Raw genomic sequence first — 18,245 nt, forward strand, 5'->3', positions numbered from 1 at the left:
TCCCCCTAACTGTAGGGCGGCTGTTGCCGCCCTATGATGTACTACGGAACAATAACACATGACAGCAGAGACCATTCTTATTAACAGGGCTGGTTGTGTGGCCATATCCACTAGTAAGACATTACTGCAGGAGTCTCCACCAATTCAACCAATCAAATATACTCTTCTGTATGGATTTGAATACAATTTCCATACCAGGTATGGGCCATAATCTGACTTCAGTGGGCTAAGGCACCACTTGAAAACAGCAACACCTTCTTTCGAATGGTAACTACACTTTCTGTGTGACAGAAAAGGCATATTAGCCACTGGATGAAAATTAGCTGGAACATTTAGGTCAAGAAAAACCTTTACAAAATGCACTTGCTTTAATCAAATGTTTTTAGCACATCTTTCTTTTTTATGAAGTGGCTATTGTGAATATTCACGCCCCACTAGACTTTTTGTTGGAAAGCGTTCTGCTGCCACTGCAGGAAAACCAGCCAAAATTCCAACCCAGTTCTCTGATGGTAAAATTCCTAAATACATAAATATCATCTCAGGTGAAAGGCCCTGCACTAGAGAAAAGCAGTGCAAATCTGGCCATGTGCATACATGATTGTTAAATCCCAAATTTAATTTGATGGAATTTTGGGAGATTGGATGAATCTGGCTGGCCACCCAAACCAACAAAGTCAAAGCTAGAAATGATTTGAATGTGTTACGTTTGACATTACCATGTCCGTCTGGAAACCTTATACCCAGATACCTTACAGCAGAATTCTGCAATACATTATGGCTAGACCCCCATGTTCTGTCATCTCGCTTCTTCTGAAGGCGTCTTCTTTGAGATATTTATTCTATTAATGTGCCACAATTTTGAAATACTTTGCATATACCTCTGCCTATTCCATCCCCCCTCAATCTTCTTTAATTCAAGAAGGCTTTGGGATGTTACCTTTATTCCTGGTCGAGCCATTTTACTCTTCTTGGGTTGTCCCTTATGTGCTAAATATTGGGAGCATCTCACAATCAAGTTGCGTGCTAGTTTACAGCCCTCTGGCTGCCTAATCACAACAGCTTCATTTTATTGCTTTTAAGTGTAAACCACTGTGTATATTTATTGAGTTTGGTAAGTGTACTGTTACTGCTGAGAGTGTCTACATGATGCACTCAACAAGATGTTGAAGAATTGTTGAAAGTTAGCAGCAAATATGGTATATTGTGAGTATGTTATGTAGAAGTTCATGTAAACTGTGATGAGTGGCTTTGTACTAAACCCATATGATACTCCATAGATTATAATGATCTTGGGGAGTTGAATCTGATTGTTGTTGCATTGGAGCTACAGCTGATTAGGAAGGATGAGAACTTCAAATGAGCTTTTACTGTTGTTGTCATTACGTTTTTATTTCAGATTTATGTGGTCCATCGTATCCAGCGTGGTACTAGTGTCGCCATTCTTTCCCCATCTGTGATGGATGGCAACCCCACCTATACATCCAATGTCCAAGGTTTCTACCCCTTATTATGGTAGAATTTTGATTGCCAACTCCATAGTAATATGTATGCTTCAAACTGCTGAATTTGTTGGATAATGAATACCTTTTTAACAATTGCGCCCCATAAAAGGGAATATGTGAGACCATTGGTAATCTGATGGGGTCACTTTCATTCAGTATACATGTTTGGGGAAAGGGTGGCAAATGCTTAACCTTTCTGTTGATGTAGCATATACATGTTTGGGGAAAGGGTGGCAAATGCTTAACCTTTCTGTTGATGCAGCAACTGACACATGATACGTTGTCGATACTGTGTCTTGTGGCGTAACCCTGTCTACATTTTCTCCTGTTGATCATTTTCTTGGTAGAGTTGTTTGATGGTTGCCCATTGTCATTTTATATTGGTTGGTGAACTATAACAGGGGCGTTGCTGGGGGGGATGAGGGGTCTATAGTTCGGGATTTTTGGTTGTAGGCCCGGATAGAAGCTCAGGGGCTACAACCAAAAGGCAAGCGAGCCCTGAGTCCCAACAGTACCGACAGTGTAGCCCAAGATCATTTTCAGACCTAGCAACACCTCTGAACTCTAATATTGCCAATGGTGACTTTCTGTTTCCCTGTATTTACTATTTTCTCATCTAGTGTTTTGCCGAGCATGAACTAATCTCACAAGTTCCGTTTTCATCATGATCCCTAGTTTGTTTGTTTGTTTGTTTATTTATTTATATAGCGCTCTTGACCCGGGGGTATATATGCGCTTTGAACATCAGGTTACAGGTAAAAGACAATAGTACAGTATTGATAGGGCATAGATAATAGTATTCAAACAATATACATAAAATTGGACATTCGGAGTGCATACATGTGTGGTAGGACAGTTATTTGTTGGTTAACCAGGAAATGACCTTGGTTCTGAAGGGTTGGAAGGTAGGTGTGGATTTAATATCCAGTGGGATGGAGTTCCAGAGTTGTGATGCCAGGGTTGGGAAGCTGGATCCTCCAGCTCTTTTGAGGGAGTATTTGGGAACTGTTAGTTGTAATGAGTTGGACGATCTGGTGGTTCTGGTGTTCTGTCTAAGTGTAAATTTGTTCGAGAGGTAGGGTGGGGCAAGATGATTGAGGGCTTTGTAAGTAAGGCATATGGTTTTCAAATCAATTTTCTGTTGGATGGACAACCATTTGCAGGCAGTTCTGGTGGCGGAGATGTGTTCCCTTCTAGGAATATTGAGGGCGGCACGGAGTGCGTTATTTTGTAAAACTTGCAATTTATTGATTACTGTTTTGTTGGCACCTACATAGAGGCTATTACAGTAATCCAGTTTAGATTGAATGAGTGCTCTGGCTAGGATGAGACAGTTGCTAGGGGAGATCAGTGGTCTGCAGGCCCTGATAAGTTTACCGGTGTAGGCAGTGGCTGAGGCGGTCATGTTGATTTGTTTAGCTAGGTTGATGTTCGTGTCTAGGTAGAAACCGAGGGTTTTTACGCTCTTGGCAATGGGTATGGTGTTACCGTCAATAGTGAAGCTAGTGTAGCCGGGACAGAGTTTACTGATAGTGTTCGGTGAGCCGACAAGAAGCAATTCAGTCTTGTCATCATTCAGGCATAGGCCATGTGTGGCCATCCATGCCTGAATGATGGAAAAGACTTTGTTGATCCATTTGGCGTCCTTGTTGTAGTTGCCTGATAAGGTGAGGAGTATCTGGGTGTCATCTGCGTAGTTAGTATAGGTGACACCCAGATTGTCCAGCTTGTCGAATAAGGGCTTGGTGAAAATATTGTAAAGGGTAGGTGAGACACAAGATCCTTGTGGGACACCGCAGGTGATGGGGATGGGGTCAGCCGCTGCTAGGGGGGAGAAGACCCGCATGGTTCTGTTGTCCAGGAAGGATTGGATCCATGTGACTGCAGAGTGGGAGAAGTGTGCTGCCAGAGATAAATGGTTGCACAGGATTTTATGGTCGACCAGGTCGAAGGCAGCGGAGAGGTCAAGGAGTAGAAGGATGGCAGCCTTGTTTTTGTCTTTGAGTTCGTCTATCTGGCATTTGAGATCAACAAGGGCCGTTTCTGTCCCGTGTTGTGGTCGAAAGCCAGATTGGCGAGTTCCTAGTAGGTGATTGGCCTCAAGGTAGTCCTGGATTTGTAAATAGGCCACTCTATCCAAGATTTTTAGTAGGAATGGGACGGTGGTAATGGGTCTGTAGTTCGTGGGGATGTCAGGGTTGAGAGTAGTTTTTTTTAGTAGCGGTAGGACCCAGGACTGTTTCAGATTGCTGGGGACCATGTTGTTGGCGAAGGACAGGTTTATTAATTTGGTGATAAATGGGGAGAGATCCCTAGCTGCATCTTTTATGATCTGTGCGGGGCAGCTGTCCCCCTTGCAATTCGATGGTTTAAGGGATGCTATAATTTTCTGAACCTCCAATATGGATACCTTTTTGAAGGTGAAGCCTGAATTAGTGGCAGTAGGTGGAGGGGGCGTGGGGAAGGAGGTGGGATCGAGAGTGAGTTGTTGTCGTTTGTTGTTGATTTTAGTTTGGAGCCCTGAGATTTTGTTAGCAAGGGCATTCTGGATCCCTGTGCACCAGGGTTTATCCTTAGTGCAAGAGTCAGTGGGGGTAATGGGGTTTTCTAATTCCTTTAGTATGTTAAAGAGCTCCTTAGTACTGGAGCTTGCCTGGGAGATCCTAGTATTGAGAGATTCTTTCTTGGCCCGTATAATCTCATTTTTGTAGAGGGTGGAGATGTTGGTGAGATTGGTTCTGTTATTTATAGAAGGCACTAATTTCCAGAGTGCTTCAAGTTTGTTTTTTTGTTGACGCAGGGTTTTGAGCTCCGGGGTGAACCATGTGTTCAGGTGCGCTTTGGGTATTCCTTTGCAGTTTCAGTGGGGCAATGATGTCAATGGCTTTGGCCATGGACTCATTGTAGGCGTTGACCAGTTGGTTCAAGTCCGTTGTGGCGGGTAGTGCGTTTAAAGTGGGGATCACCAGAGGTATTAGGGCTTCCGCTGTGATATTGCTCTTTTTCCTAGTAGGGCAGGCAGGTGCCATGATAGGCCTTTTATGTGCTGAGTTGCTGGTAAGAATGTCAAACGGGAGGAGGTGGTGGTCAGTCCAGATAAGTTGTGTGGGATCTTTCGTAGTAATGTTGCAGTTAAGGGTAGTTATCCAGTCAAGGATTCTGCCTTTCGAGTGGGTGGGTTTGGAGCAAAGTTGTTGGAGGCCATGCTCCTCTAATGCCAAGGCCAGGGCAGTGGCTGAGGTGTCTAGGGGGTCGTTAAACCCAAGGTTAAAGTCTCCGAGTATAATCAATTGTGCTGATGGTTTGGAACTTTCAGCAACTAGTGAAGTGATGTCTTCCTCAAATGAGCCAGGAGGGCCCGGGGGTCGGTAAATTAAGTGCAGCGTAATAGTACTTTTAGGGGAGGTTTGAAATTTGACTGTAATGTGTTCACAGGATTTGAGTGGGGGAGCAGAGGATAGTCTGATGTCAAGCGTGGACTTAAAGATGATAGCTACGCCGCCACCTCGAGCGTTCGGTCTATCTGCTCTAAGGATGGTGTAGTTATCAGGTATGGCTAGGGTAAGAGATGGACCTGCAGCATCGTGCAGCCATGTTTCGGTTACCGCAAGGAAGTCCAGGTTGTTTGTTAGAATAATGTCAGCGACTTCTGAGGCATGGGCGACTAATGATCTGACATTTAGGAGAGCTCCTTTGAGACTGGGATGGATAGTGTTGATGGGTGTTACAGTGCGAGGGTTGATCTTATTGAGTGATTTGGTAGGGCCTTTGCTAGGTCTGTGGTGGGTTCTGGCGCCAAGTCTAGAATTCCGATCAGAGGGGATGAGGGTAGTGTTACGGGAGTTGGTTAGGTTAGCTAATGTAGAGGTGTTGTAGTCAATGGTAGGGCAAGATGCTCTCGTGTTGATGGGGTTCTGCTTATAGACAGCTAGGTGTGTGTTAGCTGCGACATGCGGAACGTGTGCATGTCTATGGGTGGGAAGGGCGGACTTGGTATCCGGGGGGAAGGCTAGTGTGGTGGGCAGGAATGGTGTAGGGCAGGTGATCGGGTGGTGTCTTGGGCAGGCGGGTCTGACTAAGCCATTATTATAGGCTAGGTAACTGTTGCCAGTGCAGGGTATGTTACTTTGCATGACACAGAAAGGGAACATGATCGCAGTCAGGCAGAGTAGCATGCTGGGGCTAAGGTAATATACAGGGGAGTGGCGTGAAGGGGGCATGGGCGTTATAGGTAGGGCACAACACAATGCGAATGAGGTCTAGGCGACCATAGGGCACAACACAATGCAAGTGGGGTCTAGGCGACCATAGGGCACAACACAATGCGAATGAGGTCTAAGCGACCATAGGGCACAACACAATGCGAGTGGGGTCTGGGCGACCATAGGGCACAACACAATGCGAATGAGGTCTAAGCGACCATAGGGCACAACACAATGCAAGTGGGGTCTGGGCGACCATAGGGCACAACACAATGCAAGTGGGGTCTAGGCGACCATAGGGCACAACACAATGCAAGTGGGGTCTGGGCGACCATAGGGCACAACACAATGCGAATGAGGTCTAAGCGACCATAGGGCACAACACAATGCAAGTGGGGTCTGGGCGACCATAGGGCACAACACAATGCAAGTGGGGTCTAGGCGACCATAGGGCACAACACAATGCAAGTGGGGGCTGGGCGACCATAGGGCACAACACAATGCGAATGAGGTCTAAGCGACCATAGGGCACAACACAATGCAAGTGGGGTCTGGGCGACCATAGGGCACAACACAGTGCAAGTGGGGTCTGGGCGACCATAGGGCACAACACAATGCAAGTGGGGTCTAAGCGACCATAGGGCACAACACAATGCAAGTGGGGTCTGGGCGACCATAGGGCACAACACAGTGCAAGTGGGGTCTGGGCGACCATAGGGCACAACACAGTTGCGGTGGTACGTTAGCGACCATAGGGCACGGCCCAAATAGCAGTCATGAGGCATGGAGCACTAAGGGCTGAGGATGCCTGTACTATTAAAGAGGTGGCAACAGTAATGCATAGAGGCGGCGGCGTTGGAAGCATGAGCATATGTAGCAAACAGTTAAAGAAACCGAGTTCAAATGTTTATGGGTGCGGAGTAGCAGAGGGCATACCAGAAAGCACAATAGTATAGACTGAAGGTGTTCCCACTACTCACAAAAGATTAAAGGTCCGTGGCCCCTGGCTCCTGATGCTCCAAACAGGCTCTCAACAGGCCTTAGAGTGGCCTTGGAGCTGGCCGCCGGCGTAATCCGCCTGCCGGCGGTTACCCCTGATGCAAATGAGGCTCAGCCTCGGTTTCAGCCCGCGCTGCGCCCGGCATGGGCGAGTCAGGCGCCGTGTGGGGACAGGGTCAGGCAGGCCCTGTCCTGTTCCTGGTCGACGCGTGGTTCCTCTGCTGGGCTGGGGGTGCTGGGGGGGCTCCTGCCCTCGCCCCACGGTGAGGAAGAGTGGAATGAGGGGGTACACAGGCTCTCAACAGGCCTTAGAGTGGCCTTGGAGCTGGCCGCCGGCGTAATCCGCCTGCCGGCGGTTACCGCTGATGCAAATGAGGCTCAGCCTCGGTTTCAGCCCGCGCTGCGCCCGGCATGGGCGAGTCAGGCGCCGTGTTGTTTTTGATTGATACTCTTAATGCTCCAGTGGTCAATGTGCTGTTTACTGTTGTGAGTGAATTGTTGTTACATCCTTGTTGCATCTAATGAGCTGATTGTCCATCTCTTAGTAAGCTGTACAGTACATAGGTAACATCTACCCTTATCTTTTTTTAGTAATTCCTCATTTTTGTAAGTGTGTGAGGTTTTGGATGTATTTATAAATGTTGCCCATTGATTTTAAACTCAGCTGATTGCCAGCTCATTTGATTTTGTCATTGGTTAAATGTATGATGGTGTGTGAGTATACAGTACATAATTTGGCCTTTTGATTGCTTTGTTCGTTAATCCCTGAATTTAGATGATGTGTTCTGAGGTGGTCCGTGAGTAGTCCTGTGCTTGTGGATATGTATGGATCTCTTTGTAAAACTGTAGATGACTCGTGATTATTCAAGGGACACTTGGGGGAAAATGGATCACACCTGTCCCATGCAAGAAGTAGTAATTTTCTATTTCTACTGTGTGAGTCATAGAGGACTTTGGAAAAAGTAAACATGTCTAGCTGCCCAAGAGGGCAACACAGAACAGTGAGCCATCGCTCTCTGGAAATGAAAAAATGTTTGGTTGAACTCGAATCACCCAGAAATCCATGTTATGCAAATATGTAGTGAACATGTTCATCCATTCCAGACCTTTCACTAAGGCTGAGGATGGAGGGTCTGGTCTAGCAATGCTCTCTATTGGTTGATGTCCTCAAGTATATGCTATTTAATGAGTACTAAATGTGATTTAGCATTACAGTAAAACATCTGCTTCTTCTCACTCGCAACACCCCAAGTGCATATGATGAACCATTTTTTGTTTGATGCTGGTTTCATTTTCGTGCTTATTAATTTTTTGCTTTCCTGTGTAGTTTTACAGCCTGGTTTTTCTATGGTATAACTATTTCTGGTCTCCTGTACTTAAAAATTAAGAAGCCTGATCTCCCAAGACCTTACAAGGTAGGTACAGCAACATTGCAAGAGATGATATATGCATCTTTCTGTCAATTTACCTTTGATGAGATGTCAAGGTAAAAAGGTAATTTGTTTCGAATCTGTGTGCTCTTGTGTGCTGAAACCAAGGTAAGGTGAGGTAAGTGTTCTTATATAACATCCTGCTGCCAAATATATTGGTCTCACCACAAATGGCTCTGTAAGAAATAGTGGATGGGGCAGTGTTAGATAGTGGGAAGGCAAATGCGGAAAACCTATGGTGTTGGTGAGTGCAAGGCGGAGGTAACCATGACCGATGAGCCGATATGAAAACTGTGCCCTTTGGTGAGGGTTATATATATATATTGATACAGGTTAGCCATAAGGGGAGCCCATCATTTGTGAAATAATGAAGTGAAATGGTTGTTCATAGAAGAAGGACTGGGTAGGAGTCTGTTAAATACACTAGACCCTCTGGGTCACTAACGTGAGTGAATGAATTGTATGGTTGCAAGAGTTTAGTAGAGGGTTGGATGAGGTGCTGGGGGTAGAGTTTGTCATGAGACTGGTGAGGGATCCGGACTCATGCAGCAGGACATCCACAAATCAACAGGGCCCCTCAAGAATTGTAGTCTCCAGTAATTTACATGAGTTGACATATAGTTTTCAAGATTTCAAGTTGTTTGCTCTCAATTCCAGTGGTCAACGATATATTATATTGAGGTATAATTTTATCCCTGAATACCATCTATTCATTAGAAGTGGAGGAAGTATGCAAGCCAAGTTATCTTCCAAAAAATTGACAATATATATTTAAGGATAATTAATTGGATAGAAATCTAACATTTGAGACTTTACTATCCTTAAAATAATGAGAGCCCATTATAATGTGGGATAGGGGGAAAAAGAAAAAAGCTCACATAAATCATGTAATAGCAGTACAAAAACACTCTCCACATTATCATATAGTACAAAAAGTATATTTCATGTAATTAAAATAATTCACTGCCAAAAAATGCAAGTTGCATATTGCTGTTAGAAATGTATATGAAGTCACCTTTAAGTACATCAAGTACGGAGTTGCAGTTGCATAGGGCTGGATGCAAGCATTCACATTGCTGAGAACGCTGTTATTACCTAGCCAATAAGCGTGTCTACCGAGCAAGCTGTTTATGATTTGGGCCCTTCCTCAACTCATCTCATGCAGCCTGCAGGGTCGGACTGGGACATGAAATAGGCCCGGACGTCCGAAAAAAAGTGGCCCACCCCTCACCTCAAAAAAGTGGCCCACCCCTCGCCTCAAAAAAGTGGCCCTCAAACCATAATCCCTGAATCGCATCAATTCACGACTTTACAGAAAATGCTATGCCAAAAGCTCACACCTGGATAAATTGTCCTTTGCAATAGGGTGGCCAACTTTTCAAAATGGCTTTGCTGGACACTTGGTTTGTAGCACGCAAGATTTTATAAAGCGCCTGGGCAGGTGGGCAACTGTTGTCTTGTGGTAGTCAACCTCATTCATCCTCTAGTTTGGAGGGAAGAGCAACTGCCTTCGCAAAACACTTTAGACATGTCCCAGGGCACAATATTTCACATCAGAGTAATCACTGGTTTTAATATGGTATTAATATGCTACCGATGGATACGCTTATCATACGTGTGTAGATCTTGTGGACTACTGATGTTGAGTCTGGGTGTGGGGAAAGGGTGGAGGGGGTGGCAGATATTGGGTTGTTAGATTAGAGGTAGGGATTAGAGGAATCTGCTGTTACTCAGTCAAACTCTGTATTGCTTTGGAACATTGTATGTCAATTATCTGTCTGTCTGCCTTGTGGTAATAAATAAAGCTGTTGAGGAAAAAAAAATAAAGGTGTGGGTGTAGATCCCCCTAACATCAACTCAATTTCTTTGGGAAAAAACTCCTGCCCCAGCCCGCCTGCTTCCCAAACACCTAAGATTACAAAGAGACCTAAACACCTGCCAGTGCTCCTCGGTCTATTTAAATAAGGAAATTGGAAATCTACAAGTGAAGCCTCCCTTCCTGAGGAGATCTTCTGCATTTAGTTTTTTGCACCCCTTTCCCTTTTCCCTTTTCCTGCTCTGAAGCAGGAAATGATGGCGTGATACAAACATGTTTCTATTGAAAACAAAATGCCTGCTATGCTCCTCTCTTCCACTGTGGATCCACTGACCTTGGTAATGGAATCACAGATCCCCTGGGCAAACATGGCAACTGCTTTTCAAAGCTGTTCCCCTTTGCGGATGGCCATCACAGACCACCTCCTTACTGTTAAATCCCTTGCCACCCTGATGCCAGGTTTATGCCCTGTGCATGGTGGTTTGAGATCGTGGCATCTTTTGGTGGAAAAGAACCACCACACCTTTTAAGACCACATGCATGGAGTCTAGCACGTGCTGTAATATTGTGTCATATTGAGGTGAAATGTCATCTATTGGCCCATCCTTTCAGCCTAAGCAAACCAATCTGAAATGCCTTTAAAATGTCCCAGATGGTTTCTTGCCATATACTAATGACATTCTCTTCTCGTCCTCAATTATTTATTTTTTATTGCATTAAACTGGGAACCAACTTTACTAATGTGTTTCACACAGTGACTGACGATTACACTGTCTGTCATCAAATCCCCTTAAGTAACGCATACACCTGTGCCTCTCCTGTGGATTTAAAACCGGGAATCAATGGAGAACATTAAATCATTGGGTTTAACCTCACCCATACGGGGAGGGGGATCCCTCTGTCTGATGAGACACTAATTCCATCTGACCATAAAATACTGTCTCGGCTTTGCCATAAATCATCGCAACATCCCTCTGCAGACAGGCGGGATCTCTCCGGAACTCATTCAGGGCCATGATGTCATTCAAATCATGAATTATCGTGTGGTCACCGGTACCGTCCCCAGGGAGACTGGCGTCTGACTTTTATGCCTCCTTGGAAACTATGCCACCGACTTTGGCTGCGAACCTAACCATGCTAGGAAAAATGTGTGCCTTTGAAAATGTTCTAAGAGAAATGTTTTGCTGAAAGCACTGCAGAATTCTAGAAACTCTGTCGAGAAGATGTGAAATAGTGGGCAAGCCCGGGTTCTAATCCCGGTGCCTGCAATAAACAATGTGTGATTTTGAGCATATCGATCTACCTCAAATTATAAATATGAATACTGGAAAAAGAGGTCCTGCATAGTTGCTCATCCAGTGCTGTCCCTGCTGCATGCATTCCCCCACCCCTCGCAACACACACACGCATTACACCTTTTCTAAAATCACAAAATCCACAGTGGTTTATCCATAAAGAAAACGCCTAAAGTGCTTGAGGGTGGCAGGGACAGGCACCCCAGGCGTCCTGTCCAAGGAAGGGACTTAGGCAAGGAATCTATATTGCAAACATCCTCATTTTTGTTCCCCGCAAGCTGCATTACAGCGCTATCCTGCCCATCCATGCATACCCAGTATCATCCTGCTTCACACACAGCATAGTGAAAAGGGCGATGCATATATCTCTCAAGGAAGCAAGGAAACCTTTCGAAATTATGCTTATATTGGCCTGCCTGAAACGGAGTCACACAGCAGCGACACTAATGCAAGATGGTGACATTATTCAACACTTAGGCATTTATCATAAGAATAATCTGTTCTTTTCATAGCACTCTCACCGAGGCGCTTTAAATAGAACACTTTTATAAACAATCAATATTAGCCAACTGCAATTAGTGTGCATTTGGCGACCTCAGAAGGATGAAAGGCTGAGTGGACCCTGGCAGGATTGGAACCGGCAGAACACACCCATCTCAGCAGCAAGCACTGAAACCTGCTGTGCTGTCTTACCAGCCATTTATCGAGCCGGCTGTTGGTAATGCCTTGATTCTGAGGGTTAGATTTCATGATAATGTAACGCCTATTATTACAGCGCTTAGAAGCAGGAAGGGTGTGTCATGGCACACTTCTGATAAACGTGATAATATTAATGTTGTATTTTGCATTTGAAAAGCAGTGTAGGGCACAGAGGACAGGAGAGGCGGAAAGTTCACAATCATCAAAATGGTTACACACCCGAGTCATCTGTGCAGAGGGCTATCGAGGCACACAATCTCACAGACTGCGTGTGGACACTCACACAACCGAACACAAGGGCACCTGGGGCAGCAACAGACCTCGCCCCCTGTCAGCGTACCTTCACTCCCCTAGCACCGAGTCAGGGCCTTCATGTTCCCTTGCAATCTATGCAAAGCTTCCTGCATAGCCAGCCCCGCATGCGCACATTAAGGGACTTCACTGTTGACACCCTGATTGGAGAGTGCCACATTCACGCAACTCTTCATGCAGACCCTACTCCCTGAACTCGCATAGCTGCCAAGTTGCCCACATACATGTCTGACTCCTCGAGCCAATCCTGTTTCTGTTCCCCACTGCATGCTGGGACTTGTAGGCTATTCCTTACAATGGGAAAAAACAAACTACAAGTTCCAGCATGCAATTGGAAATACAGAGTAGGACTAGGCAGGGGTGCATCTACACTAACATTTCGTCGGGAGAGCTGGGGCTAACCTTTCAAACATTGGGAGGGGCGCTAACATCACAGAATGTGTGGGGGGGACACTTCCTGGTGTGGGGGAAGCTAACTTCTTTACACATTCAAAAGAGACTATTCTAGTGCACTCGCAACGTTACAAGCAATTAACTCTCCCCTTCATATCTGAAACCACACACACCTAATAACTGCAGTGAGAATGAGCGGTCTGAACCCCCTAATCTTCCGATCCCTCCACTGACATGCAAGTACTAACTCCCCGACCCACCCCCCCACCAATCCCGATTTCAATTGTCTACAAACGTATGTTTAAGAACGCAAGTACTAACAGTGAAACGTGTTACATTAGTAATTGCCGGGCTTGTGTTAATTGTGCAGCCGAGGGCACTATTTATTTTCTGTGTCCTGTCCTGCCATGACTCTGGGTCAGCCAGGCCACGCCAAATAGGCCATAAGAAATAGTCGGTCACATTTTGAAAATCCTCATGACGATTCCCTCTGATCACAAACACGTAATGGAGGACTACTCTGTGCGCACCAGCATTACTTATTAACACTGCATGATTGGCGTATTGGAAATCACACCAGCCAGTAAAAAAAAATAAAAAAAAAGAAATGTGTAACTTACGTCCGCCGACTGCGGGCCCAGGCGTGGGCTTCAGCAACCGGCCCCAGGCCCAGTGCCTCATCCATGATTTCGGTCCAGCAGCCACGGGCTGAATGGCCGTTGGGTCAATCAGGCTCAGCCCTCTCAGCACCAGGAAGACTTCAGGAACTCACATGACCGGCCCAGCCCCCAACAACCTGCCATTGCAAATGCAATGAATCGCAACAAAAGGAGCGGCTCCTGGCCCAGGAGCCGCTCCCCTTGCCGTGACCCACTGCATTTGCAACAACTGGCGCCACACTGTCAGCGGATCGGCCCAGAGCCCAGGGCACCACCAGGCCAGTGCATTCACCAAAGAAAGGCAACACTCGCGTGTTACCTCTCTTTAATGAATGCACACGCTGTGCGCCGTGCAAGCCAGCCAGCACACCGGCCCACACACAGCAAACCGGCCCCCAGGGCCTCAGAACGTATCGGCCACGGGCCGATTGGCCGATGGGCCAGTCCAGCCCTGGCAGCCTGACACCTGCTAAACTCTCCCCTGCATCAAATTCCTTCATAAAAACAATTAAAGATTAATTTACCTTTCCCGGTCAGTGTCACCTCACTTTCTCAGCGTCTTATTGTACCCATGTCTACTCCTAGCCACCCCAGAACACTGCCATGGAAATGGAAAAAGGGCTCTGTCTGAGGCCCACGGCTGCCATTTCCATGGCAGACATCTTATTTGTCTTTTATTCCCTCACAATAGTGGTCCGTAGCACTGTTTTGCTTTCCATAAAGTGCATGGATATAGAACTTCTTCTTCTTCCCAATACACTAAATGGAAAACATTGTACTCTTGAAAGGCAAGAATTCACACACACATAATCAGCAAGATAAAAGGGCTTTTTATGGCTGTTTATTAAAAAATACATAATACCAACAAAAAAAAAAGAAAATGTGATAATATACTTTACAGTTGGCACAGCTGACCACCTCATCTCACCAAAATCTTCATTGGACAGCTTCTAGAGCAGGTCGGCAGAGAGAATCTTCACAATGGGACCGGAAGGAAAAGATGCGTACACCCTTTCCCAGCACAGAAGCTTTTCTCTGTCAGCCTAATACAGTGCTCTCCAATTTAAACCTCCCACAAATACATGATAGTACTTTTGCAGAAGGTTCACCTGTTGCACGCATTCACTGGCATTTGCCTCAAAAGTGAAATGGTGAACTCCAAAAGGCCTCATTCTCATGGAAGCACGAAAGACAACATAGTTTGCTTTCGGCTCCTGCAACGTTATCAGGCGCTTTATTCAAAACAATCCCTGAAATACTGCAGACTGGAAAAATATATTTTTCGAGTGATTCAAAGAATGCAGACAGTATTCAGAGCTCACATTAAAATGCAGCCTTCACTGAGGCTTGAGGAAAATGTCCACTACTGCACCCAGGATGCATTTCAATTAGACTCCATGTTTTAGTCAAAGATATTACATTTTTTGAAAGCTTTACATTCCACCGATGGACATTTGACTTCCATAACTCAGTAGCACTAAAGTCGGCTTCTGAAACCGACGGAGCATTATAACTAAACTAGAAATGCATTGAAAAAAACCCAAAGAATACAAATCATAAAAATTCTAAAAAAGTAAGCAAAAGCATAACGCAAAGTTTCTCCAATATTTGGAATCCAGGAAAACACCCAGTCCCACCAATTCCCAGTATCCAAAGATGTTACTTGCTTTGTCAAATCCTTCACATTTTGGATGTGGTTTTGCACAGATTGGGAATTGTCACTCATATTAAAGCAACACATTAATTCAAATGCATCATGACATAAATTATGTTTCAATAACAAATAATCAATAGCAGCTCTATTCTGCAAAACTGCTTTTCTCATAACTTTGCTATCCAGAGATAATTCTTCTAAGAATTGAGAGGTATGATTTAACCCGTTCACTACTAAACATCCTAACTTAATCAAAGTATTATAGCTCCCAGCAGCTAATCCCCAAACTCCCACCAATGGACATGCAAGAGCTAGGGCTTCAGAGTCGGACAAGAAATGCACATTCGAATCACAATCCAGGGTTAGCCCTATAAATTCAAAAATTGACCTTTTAACTCTAGGTAGTACTGGCGGCAAGGGACACAACATAAGGGCTAGTCGTGAAATTGCACATGGTACTCCAGAGATGTTAGCTGGCATGTAAGTGAACGTTCTATTGCAGCATGAAAAAAGCCATCCTAATGGAAGTTTTACGTGGTTCAAATGATTAGCAGCTACAACTGTATGATTACAGATCATGTGTTGTCAGCGTTGGTGCATCTGTTTGGAGTATGTGAACACAATTGTTCCTCAAACACAGTCCGGTTAATTTCTTTGGTTATATTCAATTGCTGACCTTTGCCAACCTCTTCTGGCTGACAAGTTAACGCAGACATCACCTTGGGTAATGTTGTAAGTTAAAACTTTGGTCAAGTTCTTCCTTTTTTGGTTGGTCTCTGGGCAAAATTTAAAGTTTTCATAAACAGTAAACGACTGTCAGACATCATTGTCCTCCACTAAGGACTAATTATGAGTGATTCTGAAAATGTGTCTCACAGTTGAAGCAGGCATTGGCACCGCTACCAGACATGTTGTCAGTAGGTCCATAGCATTATGTGCATTCGATAAACAAAAGTAGGTGATGTTAAGAACTTCAAGTGCAAGGTACATCCATATGTTCTCCGTGTGGGCAGCTTGTACTTGTTTTATCCTCAGTGCTTTGCAAATCTGTTTCTTCGTGCCTGCTGTGGCTGATATGTCAGTGTTGGCATCAAGTGACTCACTAACCTCAATCCTCAGCATCAGATTCATATTGCTTTGCCACGCAGATGGCGCTTTTTGATTTTGCAGTATGTCATTTGACTCTTCCAAATGAAATGGAGTCCATTTAAACTTACAAGTACACCAGCCAGCCACTTAATCTGTAAAGTAAATCCAGAAAGAACATATCAGTGTTGATAATCATTCCCTTAAATAACATTTATCAGCTTGCACATAGTCCCATTTCTCCTTGCCAGCCTCCATAACTAAAACTACTTGGTCTCTGCCTGACGCTATGACATAGCCTCTGCATCCACAGATGAAATCTTGCTGTGTTCATCTGCAACAGAATTAAACCAACATTCTAATGAGTCAGTAGCACAGTGTGCATCCACATGATACACTGTTACTTCACTTTGTGATAGCATTTCCCATATGTCCTGCCACAGTTCTTTTCGCCACAATTCTTTTGAATGAATTTTCCACCCATTCTTTTGCCATGTTGAGAGCCACACAGCTAGCCCCTCTGCCACTGACCATGAATCTGTGTACAAATGACATTGACCAGATGTTTCTTGTTTCAAAGCTTGATAGACTGCATAGAGTTCTGCAAACTGACTGCTCTTTCCTTTCCCTGACGTTGTTAAGATCTTTTTTGTCTTGGGATTATATGACACTGCTTTCCAGTAACGCTCAGTTGCTACATAGCAAGCAGAGCCATCAGTAAACCAGGCATGCTCTGTCTGCTCCACCGTCAGATATCCATAAAACACTCCCCATTTCACTTTCACTGGAGACTTGTGTACTTCAATCACTTCCTGTGGTATGTAATCTATGGGTGGTATATGAGCCACTTGCTCATGTAATTTTGCAACCCCACCCTTTCCTGATTTTGCTGTCTTGAATCTACCATTTCCATTTGATGATATTTGCCTCTTGCGGGTGTCCTATTCTGTGTGTCCTAGGAGAGCTCAACATCCACGGCATAATTGAGATTTCGGGTCTAATCAGTACATCATGACCCACTGTCAATTGTTCTGTATCAATAAGAGCCCAATAGCATTCTAGCAATTGCTTTTCAAATGGAGTGTATTTATAACCTGCTTCAGGTAATTTCCATCTCCAAAATCGCAAGGGAACTCGCTCATTGTCTTGCTTCTGCCACAGACTCCAGTTAGCATAATTTTCTTGTACAGATACATTCAACTCCACTCCTCCTTACTTCAAAGGCCACAAATCGAGCACATGCTGCACTGTGCCCTTTGCCTTAATCAAATGCTCTCTGCTGCTCCTTGCCCCATTCAAATTCATTTTTCTTTCCTGTCACTTTGTAAAGTGGGGCCGGGATTTTCCCTAAATGTAGTCATTATAGTCATTATTCTTCTCCCCAATACACTGAATAGAAAACATAGTACGCTTGAAAGGCAAGAATTCACACACACACGCTGTGCTAGATAAAATGGCTCCTTGTGGCCGTTTATTAAAACATACATAATACAACAAGAAAGAAAAGCAAATTATATAGTATACTTCACCGTTGGCACAGCTGGCCACCTCATTTTTGCCAAAAGCTTCACTGGACAGCTTCCAGACAAGGTTGGCAGAGAGAGAGTCTTCAGAACGGGACTGGAAGGAAAAGATGAGTCCACCCTTTGCCAGCACAGAAGCTTTTCTCTGTCAGCCTAATCCGGTGCTCTCCAATTTAAACCTCCCACAAATACAGGATAGTACTTTTCCAGAAAGTTCACCTGTTGCAAGCATCCACTGGCACTTGGCCGAAATGTCAGATGGAAAACTCCAAGAGACCTCTTTCTCATGGGAGCGCGAAAGACAACATAGGGCCTCATTACGACCCTGGCGGTAAGGGGTTAGCGCCAGCGTTAGCTGCGCCGACCCCTTACCGCCAATTACGAGTTCCCTTTCCGCCATGGCGGTTTTTACACCTGCTTTTAGCGGGTGTAAAAAACCATGGCGGTAAGGGAACTTGGTGTTAATTACGCCACCGTAATTTACGGTGGCGTAATTAACGCCTTCCCCACTCCCATTATGCCCTATGGGGCAAAAATGGGAATGGGAAGGGTAAATGGGGATTGGGGATTTACCGCCCCGCCAAGGTCGGAATGGGGCGGTAAATCCCCTTACCGCCATGGCGTTAACGTAGTTAGCACCATGGCGGTAAAGTCACGGCCCTGGCGGTAACTTAC

The 18,245-nt window shown here is 45.0% G+C and overlaps 1 protein-coding gene across 1 annotated transcript in view; it reads left to right on the forward strand.

The window, feature by feature from the left end:
• LOC138453240 (b(0,+)-type amino acid transporter 1-like) overlaps positions 1 to 18,245 on the forward strand; it is a 321,037-nt gene that overhangs the window by 221,529 nt on the left and 81,263 nt on the right. Inside the window, exon 5 of the mRNA XM_069605898.1 lies at positions 8,031 to 8,118. Within this exon, the coding sequence (XP_069461999.1) occupies positions 8,031 to 8,118 (88 nt within the window). The remainder of the gene's footprint in view (positions 1 to 8,030; positions 8,119 to 18,245) is intronic.

Source organism: Ambystoma mexicanum, chromosome 4p, assembly GCF_040938575.1.
Source record: "Ambystoma mexicanum isolate Mex_15411 chromosome 4p, UKY_AmexF1_1, whole genome shotgun sequence".
NCBI lineage: Eukaryota > Metazoa > Chordata > Amphibia > Caudata > Ambystomatidae > Ambystoma > Ambystoma mexicanum.